The sequence below is a fragment of the Falco naumanni genome, chromosome 11 (genome assembly GCF_017639655.2).
Source record: "Falco naumanni isolate bFalNau1 chromosome 11, bFalNau1.pat, whole genome shotgun sequence".
NCBI lineage: Eukaryota > Metazoa > Chordata > Aves > Falconiformes > Falconidae > Falco > Falco naumanni.
In genome coordinates this window covers 5,186,669-5,213,388 of record NC_054064.1, presented here as the reverse complement: position 1 = coordinate 5,213,388, position 26,720 = coordinate 5,186,669, and the positions used below count along the sequence as shown (strand labels likewise).

At 48.2% G+C, this 26,720-nt stretch overlaps 1 protein-coding gene across 4 annotated transcripts; it reads right to left on the bottom strand.

Annotated features, from left to right (window-relative positions):
• Window positions 1-1,313: 1,313 nt before the first annotated feature.
• On the bottom strand, window positions 1,314-26,715 carry ZBTB37 (zinc finger and BTB domain containing 37). Of its 4 annotated transcripts, none has more exons than XR_005830077.1 (7): window positions 26,593-26,715; window positions 24,471-24,582; window positions 23,643-24,342; window positions 21,311-22,264; window positions 19,818-19,917; window positions 13,521-17,560; window positions 1,314-7,741 (listed from the first exon to the last, which is right to left on the bottom strand). XR_005830077.1 is itself a non-coding variant. In XM_040610039.1 (6 exons), the coding sequence occupies exons 4-6, from the start codon at window positions 22,231-22,233 to the stop codon at window positions 17,072-17,074; spliced, it is 1,512 nt and encodes a 503-aa protein (XP_040465973.1). In that variant the 5' UTR covers window positions 22,234-22,264; window positions 23,643-24,342; window positions 24,471-24,582; window positions 26,593-26,715; the 3' UTR covers window positions 1,314-17,071. The 4 variants fall into 4 exon arrangements, 2 of the variants coding, with proteins under 2 accessions (XP_040465973.1, XP_040465974.1); XR_005830076.1 differs by having other exon boundaries at window positions 1,314-13,824; window positions 14,799-17,560; XM_040610039.1 differs by having other exon boundaries at window positions 1,314-17,560.
• Between the last annotated feature and the right edge of the window lie 5 nt (window positions 26,716-26,720).

The following is a 26,720-nucleotide window of genomic DNA, read 5'->3' as shown; positions in this document are numbered from 1 at the left end:
AATTCTGTTCCTTCACCTGCAAGTTTACTCCTAGCGCCGAGGTGTCCTGGCCTGCTGCCGTGCCACACGTGTGCTCCCGCCTCTGGGCCACGCAAGGTGGCCGTCCTGCTGCAGGAGCTCTGATGGGGTTGTCCTCAAGACGCTGCAGAATGCCTGGTGAGCTTCTCCTCTAGGATTCCTGCATTTAGGGCAGCTGTTTAAAACAAGGGCAGCGACAGCAGGTTCCTGCCCCGTCAGCAGTACGTTGCGGGAGCGCTGCGTGCAGACAGCTGCTAGAACACCAGTAGATGGCATTGCCCAGCGTGCCATCTGCGCTGGATTTTGTAGAACCAGTGACACATCTGCCTTGGGAAGGGCTTCCCTCCAGCAGCGTGGCCACAGCAAGCCAAGCACCAAGGGGCTTCACTTCGGTGCACCCAGCTGTGGCAGAGCTGCTGCAAAAAGGCGTCCAGTGGCTCCGTCTGTAGCCCTGGTCAGGGGGTTGGCAGGACCGTCACTCCTGTGCCCCAGCAGGAAGGTCTGAGCCACGGTGCGTGTGCCACCAGCAGCGCGTGGTCTGGCCATGGGAGTCACCTCCTGTGCTGTATCACGGGGTGGTGGCATCGGTCCCCTACAGGCTGAAGGGACCCATAAAGCACTTACCCCTTCGTGCTGCTGTGCTCGCCTGGAGCGCTCCCTCGGAACGCAGCTGCGTGTAACGCAGGAGCCGGGGCCCTGGGAGAGAAGAGCGGGAGCACTTCGGAAATAGCTAAGAGTTCAGGAAGCTGCTCTTCCTCTCGATGCCCTACTGTGGCTTTTCTTGCTGGATCCCGTCTTCTGCTGGCAGGATCTGCTCCCCGTGCAGCTCCAGAAACATACCAGCTCCTCCTGCAAGCTTTGCCTTTGCCGTTGCGCTCCAGGCTGCGGAGGTGGAGGCTGGTGGAAGAGGAGGGCTGCTGTGGCCGGGCCTGGGTCTCCCTGGCGTGGCACCAGACCGAAATGCTTCCCCTGCCCTCGGCAGCTGGGAAAGCCTCTTGCTGCAACAGGAATTGGCCTGCAGTGAGAGCATAGTGCTTTCTCCACCTGGTGAGACCTAAAAAGGGCTGAGTCTACGTACTTAGTGAGACAAAGCTCATGGAAAGAGGACAGAAGTCATCTAAGACGCCAGGAAAAGCAGCCTGGTGCTTCCCAGCCTCTCCCACGTCACTAGACTTAGTGCAGCGCGGAGCTGCCTAAAGCAGGGACCAGGCTCTCGCACCCCGATGATCGCAGGTGGGCAGCAAAGAGAAAATTGTTGGATCCCAGCAGTCAGCTACACGACACAGACAAGGATCTGAGTATTAAACCATTTAATTCTCAAACCACTCACATGCATAATGTTCTTTTACACAGTGTTAAAAGAAAGAAGAAAATGCGATTTGTTTTTTTAATACAAACAGAATTTCAAGTATACATTTATAGAATTTTCAAAGATTCCTACCCAAGTTGCTAAGTTTTCATTCACATTGTTCTTAAAGCTGTCCAACGAGCGCACTTTTTGCTAAACTGCTTTCAATGCAATTGTACAGTCCCCTCTACCTTGGTTTTATTTCCCCCTTCCCCCACTCTGGTTCTCTTACCACCTTGCCTGTCCCTCCTCCAGCAGCACTGGCCACCCCTGTATGCCACTGGCCACGGGGCCACCAGCCCCTCCAGAGGGCTGCTGCCTGCCCGCTCCGCTGGAAGAGGAAGAGGGAAGCGATGACTGAGGACCAGCTTGGGACCAGCTTGTAAAATCATAGAACAGTCTGATATCCACAAGTTACAGCAGGCTTACACTTCAACCTACTGCAGACTAGTGTGAACACTGACTTTGTTTTTTTTCTTCTTGAAATAAGGACTGTGACCAAAAAATAAAAAAAATAAAAAAAAAAAAAGAAGAATTAGTACAGCAGGAAATCTTAACTGTGAAAGTAAGTCTTTGAGTGTTAGGACACCTGTCCTAAAAAGCATGACTTATAGGTCAACAGTTGAAGGTGACAGCACAACTTTTCTTCCAAATGGTTATTCTTCAAACCAGCTCAGAGCGGAATCAATGTGGGATGCACAAACTTGGATTTTAAAAAAAAAATAAAAATACTGAACTGACTAGGGCTCCATATCCATGTTATGGAAAAAAACCCACAACCCCAGTAACAACTTTGTTGTGGCTTTGCTCGTGGGACTTAGCTCAGCCCTGTGCAGGCAGACGGCCCATCTGCTGTGTTGCAACTGGGTGTAACTTCTGACCTATTATAAATGGGGTTTAAATATTCTTTACAGGCAAGGATGGGTTTTTCTTGACCGATTACAAAAAGTATTCTAACAGGCCGCTGCATGCCGGCCCTGTTAGTGCTACAGCACGGCTGAGCTGCAACCAGGTTTGCGGTTGCGGTGGGAACTCCTGTCTGTAGTGTGGGCAGGGGCAGCGCCAGGCCGGGAGGGCTGCGGGAGCGGGAGGTAGAGCTGCGGTAGTTTTTGGGCCGCCGATGGCAGCGAGGGTCTGGCAACATCGCTCCCTCCCGGGCTCTGGCTGACAAGAAGCTGCCTGCCTGTACGGCTGTGTCAAAAGCCAGCAACAGCCATACTCATCTTACGATTTAAAGTGCATTTCTTCAGTAAAGGGTTTTTCTTTTTTTCTTTTTCTTTTTTTCTTTTTTTCTTTTTTTTTTTTTTTTTTTTTAAAAGAGGAACCTATTTAAAGTGCTGTTCTAGTTTGGAAAGGGACTCTTGTTTAGAAAAAAAATGGCACCTTTTCACATGAGAGATCTGCTCTCTGTATGTGTTTGTATATATATATAAATTTGCAGTCAGATCTGCTGACTAATGAACAACATATAAAAGTGTTTTGTATTTTATCTTATTGCTTTTTTTTTTTTTTTTTTTAAATGCTGCCTGCTCCTTTGGAGGCAGGAGGGAGGTGGACTCTCCTCTTACCTTCCATCCCACTAATTTCCTGGCGCAGGGAGCTGAGCCGCAGCCTCGCAGCAGCCCTTGGCCCACGGGACAGTTCACTATTCCGCAGAATACACGAAGTACCGAACGCACCCCGCACTGTCCCAACCCCAGGGCAAACCTGCGAGGGTCACAGCGAGAAACTGGCAGCAAAGAGGGACAACAGACCCCAGGCGGCTTCCCCCTGCTCCTGCCAGATGCCATTTTCATAGAGTCACTTTACAGAGCAGACCTGCATTTCTGAAACACAGAGGTAAGGAAAAGAAATCTCTTTTAAGTGAAAGCTTTGCTGATATAGAGTGTGTAGCGTGGTAACCTCAGCACTCTGAGAGAGAGAGGTAGTTACTGTCCTGTGAATCTTCTGCTGCTTAACGCAACTCAGTTTCTGGAGTGATTGCTAAAAAAAAAAAAAAAAAAAAAAAAAAAAAAAGGAAAAAAAATCCTGTGCTCTTTCTTAAAAGTTATCCCAGTTAAATCTTTCTGTTGAAGACATACTTGACTATTCCCTCTAAGAGGCTTTTAGTTTTTTAGAAATTGATTGTCAGTTTAGTTCGTTACGAAATCAATTTTGATTAGCAAATTGCTACACAAAGCCGCTGACATTGTGAACTCCCGTCAGGATACTCTTCCGCTGCTCTGCAGGGAAGTGCTCAACCCTCGGTGCCCTGCTTGGGGCCAGCGCCCAGCTGAGCGGGGCTCCCCCTCACACCGCACAGCATTTCACACCGCACAGCATTTCGTGCTCCGAGCAGTTTTAAAGGAAACGTTACAAAGAGCTACCGGTGTCGTATTCACAGTGTTGTACAGGAAAGGTGGGGGGTGACGCTGTGGAAAGGAGGGGGCAGAGGGCAGATTCAGAGACAAGCAGGGCACAGCTCACGGGATTCAGCTAGTGTTTAAGGGACCAGAGGCTCAGGGGCAGCCCCCGTTTGTTCCTTTCCCTTTTCAGCCAAACGCAGCGCTTCCATTTCTGTGAACTAACCTCGGATACAGTCTCCTCTCGTCCTGCGCTAACCCTCCGGTAAGCGTGGGGCACGAGGCGAGGGCTACGCTACCACAAGAGCAGCCAGCCCCGTCCTGCTCTCTTCCTCCCTGGGCTTCTGAAAGAGCTTGTTCAGAAAAGTCCCTGTTTTGCCACCAAGAAGGATCACGCTCGCAGCAATTTTACATACACAAACACAAAAGAAACATGCATTATTTGAATGACAAAACTCCCTTTTCACTTCAAAAATATTTCTCACAGTCACGTGCCCGGTGACAACGTGGTCCTGCAAGCTGTCACACATCTAGCTTCCTGCCTGGGCAAGCACTTCAGGGGAGCCAAAAGCCATTAGCCTTAAGCAAAGGGTATGCCAACATTCTGCTCTCCATCCCAAATTCACCCGCACTCCGCACGGGCTGTTTCCCCCAACAGCACAACCCTGGCTTGGGAAACCTTCTAACATGTGAGAAAAGTACCTTTGTGCCCCCTGCGACATCGCCATCGGGGAGCCTGCTGGCCCTCGGCCTGTAAACGCACCCACCGACGGCGGCCCGTGCAAACACGCGTCCCCGTGTCTGTACGGGGCAAGCTTAGGCCTGATTCACCTTGACTCTGGCATGAGTGCAGCCGCTCAAAAGCCCCCCGCGGGCAGGGGACAGCCGCAGGGGTGACGGGGCTTCACGCCTCTTGCCAAAATCAAAGGTGTCAGTGGGAGCATCGCGCTGCTCACCTCCTCTCAGGGTAACTCCCAGCTGCCGGCCTCCGCCACGAAGCGGCACCTTCCTCCTCCCCGCCAGCCCTCACCTCTTCCAGCCAGGAGCTGTGTTCGGTTACCAACTTACATGCGATGAAGTATTAGATAAAAGCTTCACAGTAATCCACAGAGTTTCCTTAGACACGTAAACCCTAAGAAAGTAACATCCCAGGAGTGCAAGCTCCCCTATCAGACCAATGCCCTAGACACGTAGATGAACAAACAGACCCCGGACAAACCTCTCGGTCTCAAGAAACAGCTTTTAAACCTGACCAAGTGGGGAACCACTGAAGCAACATCATCAGGTTAAAACCCATTTTCCAAGAAGTTTCTCAGCCGTAGTTTTGTAATTCCTGCCCCTGCCCCAGACTGAGTAATTTGAATTGCATTTTTCTCTTTTATGCTGCTATTTTTGTGTTATTTTACAACCAGCAGTAAAACTAACCAGTCTAGTTTCGTTTTTCATTTCTAATTCGTTTGACAGTTTCACAGCCAGTGGTATTGGGTCTGACTGCAAAGGTAACGGGAAGGTTTAAATAAATGAGCTTCACTGCAATATAAACATAATGAAGACATTTAACCATAGATCTGGGGGGAGGGGGTTAAGTACATTGACAAAAACTAAATAAAGCCGGAGGCTTAACATAACTGACAGTCTGCAAAACATTAATGCACTGATTTTTTTTTAAAGTACTGCCTTAGATAACTGCAGTAAAATAATAAATCAGAATATGTCAGATTAAATAAGGAACTTACACAGCAGTATTTAAAAGATACCTGAATATGTTTCAAAAGCTTAACTGATACGAACTAGGAAGCCCATTGAAGCTGCCCATTTTTACATGATAATACTAAAAAAAAAAGGTAACAAAAATACAGCTTGGCATAGTCTAATGGAAACGGGAACCTGGAGGCTGCACTCACGTATGGGGAGCAGCTGGACTTCTCCGTAGACTGTGGCAGAGAAGATACTATTGCATGGGTTCGTCATTGACAAATGAAAATATCGCAACTGGAAATGCACTGGCAGGATACAACTCTCTACCCCTTGTTTTGTGTTATGCCGTGGGGCAGTATTTCATAGTCCAGGGGAGGAATGGAGGGTGGGAGGGAGGCCTCTGGGTCCCAGCCTTGCCTCCCCCCTCAAAGCAGGACTAACATCCAGCAGGGCGCTCAGGGTCTTGCCCCAGCAAGTCTGGCATATTTCCCAGGATGGAGACTTCACAGCCTCTCTGGACAAACCTGTTCCAATACTGTTTGGCTACAGTCTGAAAAAAAAAATCTTGTAATACCTAACCTGAATCTCCCTTGTATAAGCTTCTGCCTACTGCTGCTCCTCCTTCCACCGTGTGCCTCTGAAGAGCTTGGCTCTGTCTTCTCTGCACCCTCCCCTTGGCTGCTGAGTTTCAATAGAAGAAGTGACATGGGTGAAGGAGAGAGTACTGAAACAAAAGCCAACTTCAGTCTTCAACAGCTTAAATACCTGACAGAAAACCTAACATTCAGAAAATGGCACTTAGAAATCTGTACTGCCCACCTGCCACCTTTCAGCTCCTTCCAGTGGAGCTTCTGAACTCTGCACAGCGAATTTACCTCCGCTAGGGACTGATTCATCTTCCTTCGGTACCATTTGCGGATCCAGGATGGAAGACACCGGTGATGCTCAGCTCTAATGTTTCTGAACAGGGTACAGGTGTCTTTGCACACCCGTTGCCCAAGGCAGCAGGGTTTCCTGGGCGCTCCCAGACACGTGCACGTTCTAACACTGGCATTTCCCTGCCCGCAGCACCCACAACGCACTAGACACACACACATGCGTCTTCCCAACGACACTTCGCTGTTGTTTCACCTATTCTACCCACCACCTCCAGCTGGTTTCCAGTGCCAACAGCCCCAGCCAGCGCTGCAAACAGATGAGCACTCTTCATATTCCAGGTGTCTCCCTCCTCCCTGCTAAGCCAACCTCCTTTCCTTGCTATTGCTGTTTGCACGTTGCAGATCTCTTCCCTGCTACAACAAATGGCTCAGGCTAAGGAAGAACCAGATGGCGTGTCCCTGGCTATCTAAAAAAACTCTGGCTAACGTAGGCAAACTATCTGCGTGGCTGGAGTGCTGCTGTTTTCAATCGGTGTGAGGGCTGAATCCTTTACAGCGCTCAGCAGCACGCAGGGAAAGGGCCTCTTCCCATTTACAGACTGCAACGACTCTGCGGCTGCAGGGAGCTTTGCCACCACTTCTAAGGTGGGAAAATCAAACCAGCTTTGTAAGGTGTGATGTGGATCACATGCTACATGATGTGAGCAGGTCACCGTCACCAGATTAGAATTAACACTATTTTTCTTAATCAAAAGAAGTATTTTGTGGATTATTCTGCTGCTGGAATATAACAGGTTTCCTAGCAAGAATTACCCTAGACCCTACATGCAGTTTTGTTCTAGCAGATGTGACAGCTTCCCTCTAGCAAAGGTGTCCCTCGCTGACACACAGCAGGTCTTGAGCTCTCTGTCCCCAGGGCTAAAAGGCCTGGGCTCTAGCTGGGGCACAACCCCCACCTCGCTCTGCCTCCCTTCCTGCACCACATGCTCGGCTCGCCCCACTGACGCTGCGTGCAGCGGTAAGGGATGAGCTGGGGGAGCTCGTGCAGGGCTCTGGTACAGCACAGCCCTGGGGCTCTGCAGCAGCACCGCGCACGGAGCTTAAGGTGAAATGTATCCCCTTCCTCTCCCGACACTCACTGCCAGCTCACCAGAAAACTACTAACCCACAAACTTTACCAGCACAGCTCAGACCACTTTTTAGGAACACTTCCCCATCCCGTTGGTCCCAACAGGTGTCCGTTCACCGGGGGATCTCTAGCACGGGGCTCCCAGCACCCCCCAGCATCACCCATACACCCTCCCAGCCGCCTAACGTGATGCTGCACAACTCCCCCTCCACCCCACCGATGGCACTGACATACCTGGTGTGGTTCTCAATGGAAACCCGGAATAAGAACACAGCGTTCAATTGCTACGACTTTTCCTTGCCCAGATTCTGAAATGGCCCATCTGACCCTGCAGAAAAACAAGGAACTGAATACATGTTAACAGCCAAAGCCCCCAGCCTGCTCCACCACCCTGCCGAACGCAGGTTTAACTCCTCATTCACAAAAGCTTTTGACAAGTTCAACTTTTTGGTTCTGAAGGTGCACAGCTGCCCTCCTAAACCCCCCCCACGGGCTCCCATCAGACAGCCTCAATGCTGACTGCGTTCCTGAGGCTGAAGGCAGCAGAGCCTGTTGTTCACTCCTGAAGCAGAGAGCTGAGGCACTCATGCAATGGGAAATGATGGGGAAAATCTTTGAAGAAAATCCCATCTGCACCTCTAACCTCAAAGACTCCTGCAAGCAGACACCAGTGCCCAGCGACTTGAGTCACACCGCGACAGAGACTGGCTCTCCACCGAGACCCTTCCTCATTCCTCCCAGTCCCTACGGCAGCACAAAAACCGTGTTAACAACATCACCTCCTACAGCCACAGCTTTTAAACCTTCTGTGATCTGCAAAGTTCTACTCGATGGTTATTATAGAAACTGTTCTTAGATCACAAACTGATACCAGATAAGAATTTAACTGAACTGAACATAAAAATAATGGGAGGGAGGGGGGAGCTAAGATTTTTCAACATTTCCATTAAAAGAATTAAAGCTTTTCAACAAAAAGAAGCATTTTTGGTCCATGTCCCAAAGCCATCGGAATGATTACAGGGAAAGAGAGCTAGCAGCATGCATTCACAACCCCCTCACCCAAAGCTCCAGCTTATGTATCATCACCAACTAGACACCGAGGAGTCACTGGATGCAGCATACTGACACTTAACAATCAACTTGGGAAATTTTTGGTGGAGAAAAAAAAAAGTTATTAAAAGTTCTTTGAATAAAAATGACAAAGTCCACATACAGATCACTGTCTCACTCAAATAACTCTTTTCAGCCAGCACTTGGTCTGAGGTACCTCTCTCCTCCTGAGCCTGCTCTCCCTTCTTCTTTTGCCTGGTTCATCACAGCAACCGCTATTTGACACAGCAGCCAGACAGGATCTGCTGCTGCTCTCAGACCAGTTTCTCCTGTCAGCCACCCTGAGAAGCACCTTTGCACTGAGGTTGCTTACAGGATGCCTCGATCAAAAGGAATTTGATGTGATGGGTGATGTTCCTACACGCTACTACAGCATGCAGCACAGAAGGGGTCTTGTACTCAACCCACAGTATCTGGTGACTACAATTAGAAGTAGATTAGCTTACAGTCTTTTTATATTTGCCAGATCTAGTAGCTAAAAATTGTACTGCGTGTGGCTGGCAGAGTGCTTGATGCACCATGAGCTGGGAGTATGCACTAATCCTGCTGGGGAGTATTAAATGAATTTATTTGATCAACAAAAGTAGGTGGACCATCACCGTGCTCCATGTAAGGGATGCATGGAAACCTTCTGCAAAAAGAGACTCTATCCTGCGGGCTGAGCAGAAGAACAAGAGGAAGCAGAGCCGCTGCCAAGCCTGTGGGGGATTGTTAGAAGTGAATCTGTTCTCAGATTCCTGAGAATTCCTTGGAAAGGCAATTACTCCCAGCACAGAAGAATCAGTAAGATCTTATCTTTGAACTCATCTTTTCTGCCCATTGGTGACAGTAGAACATGCATCTCCACAGAAGTCACTAAAACAAACCCCCGTCACCTCTAGACATCAGTAAATAGCAACAGCTGGTTTTCTAAACTATAAATTAGACACTAAATACATCAGTAGCTGTTTTTGTGGCTTCCTCTCTCTTAGCTCCCAGTTGTGCCAGACTACAGTCCCATCTGCTGTTTTCTCCCTTTCTATTTCTAGGCTTGCCAGAACATACTTGTTTTCCTACAAAACCGTTAAGTTTCATGAAAAACACCACAATCTCCAAGCTTTCCTTAGAAGGCCCTGAACCCCGCCTCAAGGGTTGCTTTAACCGCTCTGACAGCACCCACGAGCCGAAGCCCAGGAGCTCCTGGTCTGATGGCAGCTGGACTTCATCTCAGCAAACCCCTTGCAGCTCCAGCCTTTATTAGATACCACAGCAAGAAACAGCAAGCCAAAGGGGACGCGGGCAGGCGCAGTGCCAGCACTGAGCAGCCTGTCCCGTGTTTTCTATGTGTGTTTACAAAAATTCATCCAAACCCTGCATTTATAAGGAAGGGGCCAGGCAGAGGACCGTACGGAATCACTTTAGATCCCTGTTACAGCATACACAGCAAACCCGCACCTAAGCTCCTGCCTCATTGTCCCTTGCAGGGGATTTCTTTGAGGCATTCTAGTAGGCAAGTCCTAGTGCTTCCTTAAAGTACCCCAATTCAAAGAGGCAGGGCAGAACTGCCAGGTTTTGTGACCAGCAGGCACAGCGAGATGGCAGAGACTCCAAAGTGATTCTGCTGGAGAAGTCCAGCAGCAGAAACACTGCTGAGACGCGTTTTTAATGTGCTTACTGAAACCATCAACTGACCAGCTCCCTGCAGGGTCGTTTGACGAGGTGGTACCGAGATGCCCTGAGCTGAACACAGCACACCTCAATCCAGACCTGTGAATGGAAGACACCAGAAGCAAACAGCACTACATGACATCACTCTTTTAGCTTAAACTACGCTTTAACCACACGCCTCATCTCCACCAGATGCCCCGCCATACTGCTCTTGCAGCAATTCCTCCCACACCAAGTTATACTGCATGAGAAAAATAACAACGGCGTTTTCAAACGGTAACCCACACTGCCTCACCACCGTCAAACTCTACCCAGTAAGTCTTAAATCCTTCTGAGGCTGCAAATCTCTAGGATTCAGCAGCACAAGTTCTTAAGTCTTATTCATGGTTTTGTCAGCAAAGAGCTTTCAGAGCTCCCATCTATGAAGGTTCCTCCTATTTCCAAGACGCATAATTTCACAAGCTGTAATACTTTGGTTTACATCTGGATTAAAATATAAATTAAATAAGAATAATGCTAAATGAGTTTATACTGAAACACTTTATATATGTATACATATATATGTATATACAGGTATGTGTGTGTGCACTCCCTAATGACAGCTAGAGGAAGCAAAAGTCATTCTCCAAAGGCTTCTACTCTTCCAACTAGCGTGGTCAGCTTATCCATTGCAACAATTCCCTGTGCATAAAAGCTAATGAAGCACTGGAAGGTGGTGCTGGTGAACAGCTGGATCATACAGATGTTCAAGAACAGAAAGATAATAAATTATAAGAAGCAGTAGTAACTTGTTCACAGTTGGGATGAAGGTAATGTTATAGGAAACCTGAATTTTCTACAGTCACGAGGAATAAAAAGTCAAAGGTCACTGAAGATTACAGCTGGATATATGGTAGTTAATCCTAAAAGCAAAGACCAGATCTGACACAAAGAAGCGTTAGAAGCCACATGAAATTCCTCCCAGCAGACTCAACTCTGGTACCATCAGATTCAGCGGGAAGATTTCTGACACCTCTACCAGGACCAGAATTCCCCCTGGGGATGCTTTGATCACTGCCTCCATCTCAGTGACCGACATTTGCACAAGCATGAAGATTCCTTGAAGCCGACTCAATCCTATGTCCAAAAGAAAATGCTCCCAGCCCCTTCCTGAATCTGCTTCTCTTCTATCATTCCTAACATCACATTCAATCTCTCCTAGTCCCAGCCTCTGTGTTTTCCCATGTTTCGCAAAAGAAGGCCTTTCAGCAATAATACCAAGGCAGATGGAAATATTTTAGAGATGGCAGGACTCTTCAGATAATTTTTATAACCCGCCTGAGTGGGTTCCAGGTTAGGAATAACCTAAGTTTCTAGTAAGACTAACTGCAGCAAAACTTTGGTCTGCTGCATTTTATTTAAAAACAAGAAAACAACAAGCCTACTCCGAATCTACTCTATTCCAAAATGTTCTGGCGGATATTAGTTTCAAGCAGCAGCCAGTAGCGTTTGCATAGTTCTAGCTTTTATTTGGTTACAAATATATATATATGTGTACATACATACATACGTATGTATTTTATATTAAAATATCCTTTGAGTGACGATGATTAAAATTAAGATACTTAGCTCCTCTTTAGGACCTTCCACTGAAGACATCGAAGCTCTGAGCATGAATCTCACCCATGATAGGACTAATGCTCATCTCTGAGAATGTCACTATCACTGGAGGAGACCAGGCTGGCCGTCAGCCACAGCTCCATCGGAAGACCCCAGGTGTTCCGACTACGGTCCTGGCTACAGGCTCAGCTCCCAGGGGAAACCTGGAGCCCAAACTTGGACAAAAATTAGAAGTCTCCTAAATTACAGCTCCTTGGCTTCTCCCATCCCCAAAATATTTCCGGTAGAGAAAGAACGGCATTCGATGTCACTGATCTCCAGAATCACCTGGATGCTGGTATGGCTGAATCGGCAGGCACGAATCGAAGAGGAGAATCTTATAAAGTTTAAATACTAAGTTGAAGGGCTGCTAATTTTCGTTAGTTTTAAAGGTGCATCACTCTGTCTACCTCACACGCTACCTTCCACCCAAATAAAATGCACCTTTTCAGCTGTCCTTCTCTTTATACATTAGGTTCTACAGGAGATATGAAGTCAGCAGCAAGTAAAAGCTGCTCTTGCAAATACATCATTAAGGTTGAGTCACCTAAAGGCAGCAGCAGGACCCTGCTCGAAGCCCAGCCTGCTTAGAATCACTTACCAAAACAGGCATCACACTTTTAAGTGACACTACTACTGTGCAGAGGCATGGGACAGCCTGCCCTGGAACACAAAGTCACCTAGCTGTCACAAAACAAGAGCAGGACAAGCGAGGAGACCCGTTCTGTCAATTTATTTCAACCTTGATCTCGCAGAGGGCTGCAAGCCTGGCTCCGTGCCCTCCCCCCAGCCTGCCCCGCTATGCTTTTCAGCAAGATCCCAGCTTGTTCCAAATGCAGGTTCAGCTCTGAATCGCTGTCAGTTGGGAACAGTCAGTCACTACCAACATCAGCTGGATTTAAAACGGCAGCAGGGACACAAAGCACTTTCTGTTCTGCGTGCCCTTCAGCCACCTGAACTTTTGAAAGTTAAATTCTACAGATCACAGCTTGAAAATATTGTAGAGAAGATGTAGGTAAGTCACAGGACTGAACCCGATGGCCGGACAACGCGGGGAGGCCAAGTGAGGGATTGCCCATCTGCAACAGCTGCTCTGACTCTTACCAGGCTGATAGCCCCGGATCTTATTACGTGGCTCTAAGTGTGTTCTCAGCCTCCTGTTATAAATTCACATTTCATAAAGCCTCCTTACTCATCCCTCTCTATCTAGCTGCTGGAAATAAGAAGTATGGTTTGCTTTCACATACTCCCATTGCAAGAGAGCAAAAAGACCTTCTGCTTTTTCCCTTTCCCAGCTTCACGTCAGTCATCCTCCTGAGAGGAAGAGGTTTAGCTTTTCCCGAAAGCAGCAGCACAGTATTAACACAATTCTTGTTATTTTCACAGCTATTCCCAGGGAACCTGGCAGCAGCAGAGAACGGCCACGGCAACCGTGCTGTGACTTGGCACCGGGGCTTTCTGCAGGCTCAAGGAGATAACCACAACACTTCACATTTGGAAGGTTTCTCTGCCACAGCAAAGAATTAAGAAATGTGTTCCACCTCCAAGAAAGAAAACTGCAGAAACAGAGTGTGTTCCCCCTCTTGCCCGAGGCAAGCAAACAAACGGGTTAGTAAGCCCTAACTCTGAAGCAGACAGAGAAGTTACGTACAGAGGTATTAAAATACAACAGAGTTCTCTTCACATCCTCCTTAAATCACAGTTGAACTCACAGTTTTGGCAGAGGGGAAAAAGCTGCAGCTAGACGTGGAAATGCAAAGCTCTGCCTCAACCCATCACAGAATCATTCGCACTTGGAAAGCTGGCATCTGATTCTCCACAGCTTCGGTGCAACCGTCAAGAGCTCCGGTTTGCCAATGGAGAGGCAACAAAAGATGGTACCGTTCTGTTACGGAAAGCCGCTCCAAGTGGCTACACCACTGCCGGAAAATTCACATGAGGTTTTTCCATACTGTATATGACCTCCAACCCCTTCTTCTCGAACCTTGGCCTTATTTGCACTGAGGAAGTCAACCACTGAAAGAAAAGTTTAATAAACTATTCCTTCTGAACTGGTTCCATCTTCTAGTGCGGATGGACCTAAACTGCTTTCAGCGCTGTTCAAGAAAACATTAGAGACACCATGATTCCCACACATACATACACATAAACATCCATTAAATGTACAGAAATAATATTAAAATGATTCCCACTACCATACCTTATACTGACTCTAGCTACAAGCTATAAACTTCACCTCAGCGAGGCCTGGGCAAGAATATTGGCTCTTTTGCATGCAATCAGAAATGATCGTTTATACAGTGGCAACCTCTGCACCAAAAAAAAAAAACCCAAAACAAAACAAAACAGAACATAAAAGAGGAAAAAACAAAATCCTTTCACAAGCTTTGTTTTCAGACTAGCCCAGTACAATATGAAGGACCAATGTCACGGTTTTCACCAGGCCAATTGAAAGTAGTGAATCAGCATAACGGGACGCACTGCTGGCATCCCTGACTGTCAGGATGCTCCTCCGTTCACAGTATCAATACAGTAAACCAAAAACCTGCTCAAGAAACTCACAGCTATGCCGTATGAATAAAGGCATTTACCATTTTATGTCAGCCCTTCATCACTGCGTTTTGATGGATCGGTTGCCATCTGTTTCAGAAAAATGTTGCTTGTATAGCAGTTACTGCACCTTCACCCTTCTCTTCACAGCAAGCTTAGCAGGGAAACTTTCCCACTATATTTATATATAATATATGTATATAAATAATTTTATGTTTTTATAGTTCGGTAGTATTCTTTTAAAATTTCTATTTTAAAACACTTAAAATCTTTTAAGCAACTAAAAGTAACTTTTGATGCTCTCTAGTGTGAACAGCATAGGATTTCAAAGTTTTTAACTTTTTTCTTTTTGATTTTTGGTAACTTCAAAAGCTATGACTAAAGCAGCATACTCTGCACATCTCCGCTCCTCCCCGCACCTCGATTGCAACGAAACCTACCTTAGCCACCCTCTTATCTCATCTTCTGTGACTGCTCTCTGGCAACCTTACTGTTTCGGTACAATCCTGCGTGACCTTCGACAGGAAACCCAATGGGGCTGGTCCCTCGGGTGGCCGCTTAGAAAATCATTCACTGTGTGACGATGCACTTGACAGGAGAGGAGGAAGAAGGGACAGAAGGAAAACAGAGGTGAAATATCAGTTTTCCTGTTTGAAATGGTCAATGAAATCGTACTTTGCAGGTGCCCAGCTCAGAACCTGTGAAGGTTCCTCTCTTAGGAGCACATCCCTGTTACACGTGATCCTGGCACCAAGCCCTTCTCTTCCCCACACACATGAAAAAAAACATTAGAGCCACATCTGCTCTTTGAGAGAGAGATGGGAGGAACAGTGAGACCCCACACTTAGAAAAAGTATATAAAGTGAGGCAAGACTACAAATTCTTCCCTCTTAAAGAGGCAGGAAAATGACCCCGAGTCCCAGTTTACAGGTGGGGAAAGTGAGGGCTGGAGATGCTTTCACGTGCCCAAAATTGTGCAGTTAAGACTGCGGGGCAAGTTTTTATTTTCACTCGGTAAGTCACCTGCCTGCCAAGCCCGTGCTCTAACCGCTCACCCGGCTTTCTTTGCCAAAGCACGATGAAGCGTATTTCTTGCTCAATGTCTCCTTGTTCCTCCCATCACCTTAAGGATCAGAACTTCATCTTTCCTTATTGTACATGTTATACATCCTCAAGAGAACTCCTTCAAGCAAATGTCCTCTCCCAAACCCAATCTGCGCAACCTGTCCTTCATTTTCCCCCTCCATCATGAACAACTCGGCATCAGAACCAGAGAAAACTCTTAAAGTATTGCATATTTTTTAAAGACTTCTTCAAAAGATGTCAAGATATTTGCACTTTTCTACCTGTCCCATGCTTTTCCGTTTATGAAACACGTAAGCACGTGCAAACACCTACAATACACAACGCAGGCATGTCTCTCCGGGTTTGCTAAACTTGCTCTAAACATCAGAGCTGCTTAGAATACAAAAGTTTTAAGTCCATGCAAGGGGACAGAGTTGTGATTGCTCTAGGAACTGTTCACTTTTAAGTTTCCTGAACCTTTACAAGGAAATAAAGTAGGGTTTTCTTTTCTTTTTGCATTTCATTGATAAAAAAGTTATCAAACCAGTTTGTAGAAACACGTTTAAAAGCAACCACCCACGATTGCTCAGCTGGGATGGTAGTATTTCAGTATACCATATTGCTGTTATAAAAGATCAAGTGCGTGTCGAGGGGGGAGTAGGGGTGAAGGACGACTTTGGTAGCCAGCCTCTAACTCCGCAATTCAGCCAGTCCAGAAAAACTCCTAACGCTCGGCAACACCTGAAGCACAACAGTGCACCAGTCAGGGCGTCAAGAGTGCTCTGAACTCTACAGATCAGCAACAGCAAAGGACAACCTCCTTGGAACAACCCCTCCAACCCTTCTCCCAATGCATCAGTGTCTAATGCAAACCTCACAGCTGCTAAATTTCACTTTCAGTAGCCGAAGTGCTTCAAATTTTGCTGACCTCTAGAATACCGCTGTATAGCCGTGCCCGCTTGTAACAAGGGGCATTGAGGCCACACGTCTGGAACGGGCAAGCCAAAAGCCCTAAAATAATAGTTTAAGTAAAAACGTAAAGAGACACACCAAAAATAAGACAGGGATAAATACACTCGGGCAAGGCAGGTTCCACCAGGACAGTCTTTTTGTTTTCTTTAATGTGGCAACTACCTGGGCAAGGGAGAAAGGCAACGGCACCTTGCCCCTGCTCTCCCCTTGAGCTGGACCAGCAGATATGGCGAGGAGCAGCCCCGCACGCTAGGCTCGCTGCATCTGCATGGCTGACAGCCGGCACCGCCGGCAGGACCTAGCTGCTGGGCCAAAACGCTGTCGAGAAATACAAATGACTGCTCGTCCCAGATCACTATGGAACATTAAAAAAATTTAAAATCCTGTCGATCCCTGAATAAGAAGTTGATTGACACAGTTGTTTTGTTTTTCTCCAAGAGGAGGAGGAATAAGGGAGAAAAACTTTAAACACTCTACGTGTGTGTAGGGGGGTGTGTGTGAGAGAAAGAGAGAGAAAGAGAGAGAAATTTTTCTATTTTGGCAACATCTTGGGAGCTTCTTTCTGTCCAGTGGTGGCATTGCACTAATTACAGTACCAGCCTGCCAGGTTGGTGCTGACTCTTTAGAGCCAAAAATGGGAAGACGGTCCTTTCTCCCCAGACTCTGCAGCTGTGTTTCAATCTGGCCCTGTCGTGGACACAGATCCCTGTGCCGTCTCCCCCACAGCGACAGCCTCCTCCTGTGGAGGAGATTCCTCCTCTGCCTGCCCCCGAGATGTGACGGTGGTCTCAGGGGAGATGCTGTGAGGCCCCTCCAGAGGCATACAGCCAGGGTGGTTCTTGCGAAAGTGCTGGTTGAGGATGGCCTGGAAAGGGAAGCTTTTGCCACAGACGTGGCAATGAAAGGGCTTGTTGCCTGTGTGCTTGCGGATGTGGTACTCCAGCTGATCCTTGCGGGTGTACTTCTTCCCACACATGCGGCAGACAAAAGGTGTGATGCCCATGTGGAGACGCATGTGCCGGTCCAGGCTGCCTTTCTGGTTGAAGGACTTGGCGCAGTAAATACAAGTGAGCCGTGGGTTGTACCGGAACCAGCGCTCTGAAACCTCCTGCTCCCGGAGATATTCCACATAACCGCTCACTCCAAGCATGGCCGATTCCTCCCCCTGCGAAGGAAACAACACAGATTTAAATAACAAGCAGCCTAACACAAACTGCAGGAAAGAAGATCAGGCCTCAGTCCAGCCAGTAAAGCACTGAAGCATGTGCCAAACCTCGAAATCAGCAGCACTAATATCTTCAACCTCAAGCACACATTTAAGTGCTTAACTGGAGCCTTGGGGCTGAAGACAAATGAGCAATCAATTAGAAACCTCTGCTATGGCAGCCCCTTCTGCCAAGTCATCTGCTAGATCTGGGGAAGAAATGACAGCCCTTGTCAGGAGGGCGCTTAGCCATGCATTGCATTGTGGATCAAACATGTCAATACATGTTACTTCTTTTAAAACTTGGGCCAGTTTCGTTAAAATACTGTATACCACGTTCTGGTTTACTTACTGAGGGTTAAAAAAAGAAGCCAGTTGATGAGCTTGCAGAAAAACGAAGGTGGAATAAACTACAAATCACACCTGAACCTCTTCAGGTGTGATTTTACACAGGTATTCATTCAGGTGTCAGTAAGGATTCATTTTACAATGAATCACGTTTGCCTAAACGGCTGTGTAACCCATCCCAGCCCCACGGCACTGCAGGTGAGGATCTGCAGCGCAGAGAACTAGCCTGCCTGGCCCGAGTCACACAGCAAGGACCAGCTGGCTCCTTGTTACTTTCTGAAGCCAGAAAGACAAACAGCCAAGGGTAACTCTGAACCGCAAGCTCCAGTTCTTGGGCTGACGCTTCTGGCTATCGTGTTCAGAGTGAGCACCAACAGACAGTTGCCTCCATGCTGGAGGATGCAGTATTTGCACTCCCACACCTTATGCTTCTTTCCAGCAATGCCAAATGCGGACAACCAACAGTGCAACAACAGGAGGGCCTCTCCTCTGGCAACCAGGGCTGTGCACGTGTCAGCAGCAGCGTAACTCTGCCAGGTGCTGTTGAATTTGGCTGTACAAGCACTGGTAAGCTGCTCAGGACTAAAGGAGATGCACAAAGCTGTGGTATTTCTTTCCGCTCTACCACTGAGCAGGGATCACAAGCAGACTACTTATAGCATCAATATGGCAATACCAGAAGAGTGGAAGGTGATGGTACTTCCCCATGTATATGGAAGCCTCTGGTTTTACATTTTGAGGCCATCTCACAATGGAGAAATAATAGCAGCTTTTCTGTATGTGGAGCTAAAACTGCTTTGTATGTCGCATTTGCCCTGGAGGGTTAGTTTGACCTGAAATTTTCTAGGTGTAATCTAAGGACACAAAACAAAGCTTCGGCAGAACAAGATCAAAAAGGTATCTTATGTTTTACGGAAGTGTATTACAAAGTTAGCAGGCAGCAATCGTGATTTTTTTTCCCCTTGCTTCATTCGGTCTTACTCAAGGGCAAAGCAGCCTGGTGACTCCTCACCTGCCTCCAGAAAAGTCATTTGATTATGAACTTACACATTACTTATCTGCCGGGCACACAAGAGTCGTTCTACACAGTGCTGGGTGATACACTTGCACTACAGTGGCACTGCCATGCTGACTGTATGTAACAAAAAAGTCAGACCAAAATGATTAGGCACAGATAATACCACCGTGTCCCACTTCGCTGCACTCTATAGCCCACTGCCCTCCCGTGTTTCTGCATATCTCTCCCTCCTACCCCAAAACTGTGCCCATACCCGAAGAAAGCAGAGAATTCAGAGCTACTTTACATTGCAGATTCTGCTACTCAACACAGTCCCTTGGGGATGAGACAGAGACCTCTGTACAGATTCACAGCCCTTTGACACTCCACCCTCAAGATTTACAGGTGTAGTGTCTGAAGGGCTTTTTGGAATGGTTTTGGTACTAGCATGGACAGGTTCAGCTGTTGTCACCCCTCAGTCTTCCACAGAAGCCAACTAACACCTCCCTCAGCTCAGGCATTTGCTGCCAGTGTTTTAGGGCAGATCCAACCCAGGCAAACGGGGTTTCTCCTCGGGAGTTGGTGGCCTGCCCAGAATGAGGGTTGATATTTATGCCCTCAGACAACAAGAGAAACTCCCTGTGTTTGCCAGGTATCTGGCCAAAATCCCAGACGACAGCCAAAATCAGTTTTAAATCATATACGGATGGCTTATGTTCTCAGTGTGGGCAACTAAACCCTTTGCAACAGTAAAAGGTCCTTGTTTCACACACAGCATTGGTTGCAAATACAAAATATTATATACTTCATCACAACACAGTCCCCTTCACCTTCAATGCCAACATTTACTTGCAAACTTCTTGATCTGCCTACCTGGGAACTGGGCTGCTTGGGCTCATCCATCCGCCCGGGAGACTCGCTTTTTGATCTGTACCGCTCAGTCACAGCGACCATGCTGCCAGAAGGGCTAAATCTGTGGGGTGGGGGAAGAGTGTAAACGGAGTTTTTAGGGCATCAGGTCACTACGGTGTTTAGATCAACGGGTGAGCAATAGAGGCACCTGTATAGCATCTCTTCATCCTCACCAGCTAACACACAGGAGGCGGAACAGCGCAAGTATAAAGGAAAAACCAAGTCATACTGGTCTGTGGTTTCAGTCTTAACATCTGAAAAATAAAACTGAGTCATTTGGCTTCCAGTTCAGTAACAGTGCTTTTTGGTTGCTATCGCAAGTACAGCAGTATGGGCCCGGTGACTCAGGAACTGCACAACAGGAGGAGAAACCATTTCTCTAAGGGCACCTTGCATTCACCTCCCACGCCCTCCTCCCCCGTCCAAGTGTGAAAAAAAAGTGACGCGATAGACTCCAGGTGAGAATCAGTGGATACTGAGTGCACTGCAAAAAATTATGCTTGAGGCTAGCTGATCCATGGAAAAGAGTTAAGGAACTAGGAAAGGATCGCTTTCCCAAGGGCCAGAGCTCAAGATCACTCCCAATGACTGATTTATTAAGTGACAAGTGACAGAATATCCACTGCTTCCAGGTAGCTGCTCCCCCATGGGACCAGAGGGATTGAGTTAGAAGAGAAGAGAGGCAGATGTGAGGGGAAACCCCAGAAATACAAACACCCCCCCACCAAACACAACAGACCTGCCCTTTACCAGATCCGTTCTTCGGTCTGAGCTAAGGACAAGAAAACAAATGCTGGAGTAGAGGGGAAGCAGATGGATGGAGAATCAAAACGCAACGGATTTCACCACCTATTTTCAACAAAGGCTTTCTGCTCTCTCATATAAATCAAAACAACGGCAGAGGCTGATGGGTTCCCCACTTCAACCGCTTCAGAAGAAGTAAACCCATGACCCACTGCTGTCCTGAAGCATTGGGAAGAATATTTCCTTTTGACCTACAGCTGATGACCGTCTTGTTTCTCAGACAGAACCACCCTCACATCTTCAGGCCATCGTTGCAATGACACTTTGCATAACACATAGCGACCTCGTTAACTCTGATGCTGAGCCCGGTACCTGCTGAGGCTGAACACCTTTAAACAAAAATCCCACCTCAGCTGAAACACCGAGAGGTAGAGATTCCAACCTATGCACCTCTAAGTGCTAATAATTAATTTTCCAAGCTAGCCTGTACCTAGAGATCTGGTCTGATCACTACCCAGCCAAAACACTGTAACCCAAACCAGACACGCTTCCTAACACCAGGGAAAAAACATTCCTTCGGTTCCTACGCTGAAGATGGCCACAGGAAAAAGAAGGGGGAAACATTCCAAAGCGACTAACCCAGCCAAGTGAAAATCTTGCACAATCTCCTCTTAGGGTCAAGGTCAGTAATTAAATTAAAGAAAACTCACCTGTCAATCTCACTGCTGGTTGGCCTAACCACTTTGGCCCCGGAGGACCCTAACGCATAAGCCTCTTGGCCCATAGATCCGTGGCCTGTGGTGTCAATCACCATAGCAGTGACCTCCTCAGCGCTGCTCCCATCTTCTCCTGATGGCTGATGCTCTGCCCCGAGCCACTCCTCCAGGTTCTCTGTTTTAATTCGTACTCCTCCCAACACCCGGACGTCGTCATCGTTCCGTCCCCCATGGTCTCCCATTCCCGTCTCAACGTACCACTGTCCCGCTCTGTTAATCCGTAGTATGGGCTCCCTGCCTTCCACATCCGAACTCTGCTCAATTATCTGGGGGCTGGTGGACTCCTCAGGTGGGCTGAGTTCCCGAATGTCCAGTACTGTGCTAACCTGGCCCAGGCGACTCCCCTTTGGGGTGTTGTGACGTGGGCTCAGGGAACGGTTCAGGTTTGGCGTCACCCGGTGAGACTCCGGTGGTCTCTCCTGATGCTTTGTCCTGGTCTGGCTCAGTTCCGCTTCCACCTCTGCCACGTTGATTTTGAAATGAATTCCCTCAAGAATCTGCGTGCATTTGTCTATGATGTGCTGCATCTGCAAGAAACTAGCGGCCGTTAGGTAACTGATGATGTCAGCCAGCTGCAGACATATCCTACCGGTATAACAAAAGGAAAGGAGCTGCTCGAAAACAGAAGGGTTCTTGATGACAGAAATGGAAACGGTGCTCATTTCGTTCAAGGACATGTGGTCACGGAAGTAGGGAGAGCTGGCAGCCAGCACCACCTTGTGAGCACGAAAAGCTTGCCCCTGCACGTTGACCACGATGTCACACAGGCGACCCTGCATGCGTAACTGGTTCAGGTGGCTCAGGACAGAGTTACTGAAGTCGGGAATCTCTAGCTGAATGTTCCCACTCTTCTCCATGGCTTGTCCCAGTTCCAAGCGCACGACCTTACTGGAAAGGGGGGGAAAATACCATTGTTAACAGAGTTAGTCTATCATTTGCATTTAAAACATTTTTCACCTACTTTGATGCAGTTTGAGACACTGGGATTTTGAGACAACTCTCTCAACATTTAATTTACAAGGCCTTGCAGCAGTTCTCTGATCTTTATGCGCTGTACACCACCTTTCACAACAACTATGTTAAACCAGTCCCCGATAGATCCCCATTCCCCATGGCTTAAGTGCTCAAAACAGTTTGTTCTGTCAGCCTCAATAAAAGCACATTTGCATTGTAAAAAGAACATTAAAAATGGTTCAGGTACTAAAAATAGACTGCTGATTGCATAATGGATTAAAATGCTTAGCACTTGTACCTTCTAAGCACTTTGAAAAAAAAGCAATATTGTTATCCCTCCTTTTAGAACAGGAATCAGGAAGGAGACACCAGGACCTACGTTCTGCTGAGAGACTTTTCAAAAGCTGACCAGCACATATTTGACCTCAGGGCATCTCAGGTACATAGTTAAAACCAAGATACTCATCATATGTGGCGTTTCTGACACATGGCAGAAAAGATATAACAGGATGGCAAAAGAAAAAGAACAGAATCCCGTTCTAAACACCAACTTATCAGAGCATCCACTGGGTACAAGTAAATCCCTAGCAAAAAAACTGGCGTTTGTGTTGTTTGGGATACTGTGCACAGCAAAAGAAAACTTTGGAGCAATGGGGATTAACAACCTAGCTCTCCTAGCTTCCCTTCCATAATTCATTTTCCTATAATCATCACATTTCATTTTGGCAAAGTTTGAAAAGGAGCCCTGACCATATATGGTAAAAATTCAGAATGATCCAAAATTAGACGTAAACTCGCCCAAAAAGAAAAAAAAAAAAAAAGAAAGGAGAGTAAATAAGCTTGTTAAAGACCACTCACGGCTTCCAAGCTGGATGGCATCTGAAGTGTCAATTAAGCAGTGTGCTGCAGATATCAAAACAATTTCAGGCAGGCTGGGAATACTGAGGCTCATAGTGCCCACTCTGAGAAATCTCAGAACTGAAGGGACTAGCACACAGGAATGCATGTGTGCCTTTGAAGACATTTTTTTTAAATTTATGAATGCTGCAGGATAGCGCATGTTCATATGCCCAAGCAGACTTTGTGCAAACTTGGCAAAATAGTGTCACACGCCGATCAAAGACGGGAGCGAGGTTCTGCTTGTGATCTCGGGAACAGAATTAAGACTCAAAACGGAGTCAAGTGCCAAGGAACTTTATTTGCCCGACAACAGGTTTGCAAATGCAAAGGAGAGAGTGAGAGATAAAGAGAGAAAAGAAGGAAAGAAAGAAGGAAAGAAAGAAGGAAGGAAAGAGTTCAGAGCAATAGCTACCACCCTGGAGCTGCGGTGTCCCAACAGTCCGATTCGTTTCCAAGTCCGGTGGGGAAACGCTCTGTCCGATGTTGGTTGGTTCCGTTCTTTCATAAGGTTGTCATGAGCGGTTCTGCTTAACCACACCTTCCACCCGGCGGTGGTGCATGTGCCCAATACCATCAGGTGGTCCTCAGGGGTCTCCAGGCCCCTCAAACTCCACAACAACCCTGGGTCTGGGCGCATGCACAGGGGTTTGGTTAGGTTTCTCAGAATTAGCTCCCTTCATTGCTCTGCGGTGTCAGTCGGTGGTTTTCCTGCCATAGCAATGTTGGGACAAACATCTGCCGTGGCAGTGGTGTTGGTTTCCTGCCATAGCAGTGTTGAGATAAACATCTGCCCTGGCGGTGGTGTCGGTTTCCTGCCATAGCAGTGTTGAGATAAACATCTGCCGTGGTGGTGGTGTCAGTTTCCTGCCATAGCAGTGTTGAGATAAACATCTGCTGTGGCCGTGGTTTTTAACTGACGCAGTCTCTTACAATATGTTACTAAACCTGAAGCTGCAGGACAGCCTGTCAATCTTGTGAAGTCATGCAAAGAGATTACTAAATGGCTGGATGGCTGCGTGTCTCTGGGGTAGGTGAGATCAGGGGTGCACAGAACTTCACAAGGTACAGCTTAACAGCATCACGTCTTAAGGCTTCTTCTCCCCTTCCCCTATCTTGAGAAGAAAGCAGCAAAACCCACAAAAATCAAGGAACTACAACACACAGGTCTGCATCAGCGCAACATTAAGAGCAGAACTTCAAATGCACAAAACAAGGTAAAATAGAAAATCCGACATCTTACCTGTAACGTTACAAGTAACATGCAAAGGGGAGGAAACGGGGCTGTTAACTTGTTGTTTTCCTTTTTTCTTCTGATGTAGTAAGAAGGTCTGAAAGCTTTTTGCCCCCTTCCCCTTTAGAAGGAAAAAAGAAAAGAAAGAAAAAAATGTAGCACAGAAGAACTGGATTCTCCTAAGCACAATCAAGAATGTCAAGCTTCATCATTCTTTGTTTTGCTGGAGGATACAGCAGCAGGATTAGCTAACCATTACATGATGTCCCACCCCAAACCACAGAGAAACACTGAATCTTATCAAACTGATCTTTCCCCACTCTCTGCTCAGTGTTTGTGTTGTACTGATTGCTGTTAAAATAAAAAAAAATGGAGGTGCAAACATCGTCAGTCATTTCCTCTCTTAAGAAGCTGGTGTCTCTGGCACTAACCCTGCAGCATTTAAACACATGCAGGGTTTTCCTCAAATGAGCCGTCTCACTTACAGGAACACTCACACAGCCAAAATCACATTGAGCATGTGCAAATGTTTACAGGACTGGGGAGCCTGTAATCTCATAATCTTCCCAAACCACCAGTTCCTAAAGCAATAAACCCCAAAGCATTCTCTTAAGGAAGGCAAGGGGCGCAGGCAGCCCTTGCTAGGTGAAACACCCCTGCCGAGGCAGCAAGCGCCCAGGTAGGCTCACGCAGGGAGGCGAGGATGGAGAGAGAGGCTGACTTCTCCTTTCTCAGGGGGTCAGCTCAGGACACACAGAGAAGGGGAAAAACTTAACTGCTGAGCGTGGCTGTACAGCCCTGGTCAGAAGTCAGCTGCTCCCAGGGGAGCCCGAAAAACTATTTGTGAGCTTCTGCTCTGAAGGCAGGGAAAAGTCCACTGCTGCTGATGGCAGGAGAAAAGGACCCACCTAGCTTCGTTCGGCTTAGTATTAAGGAGCAGCATTGTAGGATATGCTTTGGGGACAACCTCAGTCGGAGGCTGGCAAAGGGGAATCTATCTTTTTGGTTCAAACTGCCCTTGTCAGAGGATGATTTCTGTCCTCCCAGGTAAGTGGTCTATCATAAGCTCAGGCACCTCAGCTGGCAGCACGATGACATCCCAATTTTTGTCTTTCTTGGCACTGGACTGCAAGTTCATCATCTCAGCCTTTCCCTGCAGGATGAGCAGGATCTCCCGCTGAGCGGTGCTCTTCACAGAGAACAAACTGAGACACTTATCTGTTTCTAATACAATTTAAAGTGGCACCAGCTGAGATTTAGACTTGCTTATCTCAGAAAATGCCTTTCACCCTTCGAGGCAATTGCCAAGTACCGAGACCAGGAGAAATTCTCCACACATCAGACCCTTGTGAAACGCCGGGACAGGACGCCCGCAGCAGCTGATGTTCGCTCCAATCTGTCCTTTGTCAGACAGCTGTCAAGCCGGGGAGCTACAGAGGAGGTGGAGCTGAAAACTCTGCTTTTAGGGCTAAGATTTACCACGACTGGTCAACTCGACTACTTTCAAATTACGGTGGGACCTTAATAAAGATTAAAACAATAGCAATTCTAAATTGAGAGGAGGGATGGTGCCTTCCTCATCCCTCCCTGCCTCAGCTGAAAAAGCGGATTTAACCGGGCTGGGCTCTCCCCGCTCAGTCGCTCCCAAGCGGGGATGCAGGCCTGCGCTCCCGAGGCGATCCCAGGGAATTTTTAGCGCTGACAGCTGCGAGAGCCGCCTGCGGACCCGGACCCGCCGGGGAAGGGCCGGTGCCCGCACGCCCGCCCGAGCCCCCAGGGCGACCGCGAGCCCCCGCCGTCCCGCCCGCGGGGCGCACAACGCGCCGCCCTCCTCCCGCGGGGCACAGCGCCGGCGGGGCCGAGCCCGGGGGGCGCCGCGGGGCCTCCGCCGACGGACGGGCCCGGCCGGCGGGGGCGGGGGGCAGCGGGCCCGGCGGCCCCCGCCCCGCGGTCCTGAGGGAAGGAGGGGCGGCGGCGGGGCGCGGCCGCACTCCCCGGCCCCCTGCGCCGGCCCCCGCGGGCGTGACGGCGCCTCACGGGCGGGGCGAGGCGGGCCCGGGCCTCCCCCCGCCCCACCCCGCCCCGCCCTGCCCTGCCCGGCCCGCCGGGCCCGCGCCGCGCCGGTACCTACCTGGCGGGGGTGGGAAGGGCCCGCAGCACCGTCCCGGAAGCGAAACCCCCCGAGCGGGCCGCACCCCGGAAGAAATTTCCCGCCCGTGAGGCCGCGGCGCGCATCGCTCCCCCGCCCGCTGCCGCGCC

Excerpts from the sequence above, each read along its gene's own strand:
- ZBTB37 (XM_040610039.1), bottom strand. The coding sequence starts at position 22,233 with ATGGAGAAGAGTGGGAACATTCAGCTAGAGATTCCCGACTTCAGTAAC. Across the intron at positions 19,918-21,310 it reads ACCAGCAGTGAGATTGACAG|ATTTAGCCCTTCTGGCAGCA; the intron begins GTGAGTTTTCTT and ends CCCACCCCACAG. Across the intron at positions 17,561-19,817 it reads CCAAGCAGCCCAGTTCCCAG|GGGGAGGAATCGGCCATGCT; the intron begins GTAGGCAGATCA and ends TTTCCTTCGCAG.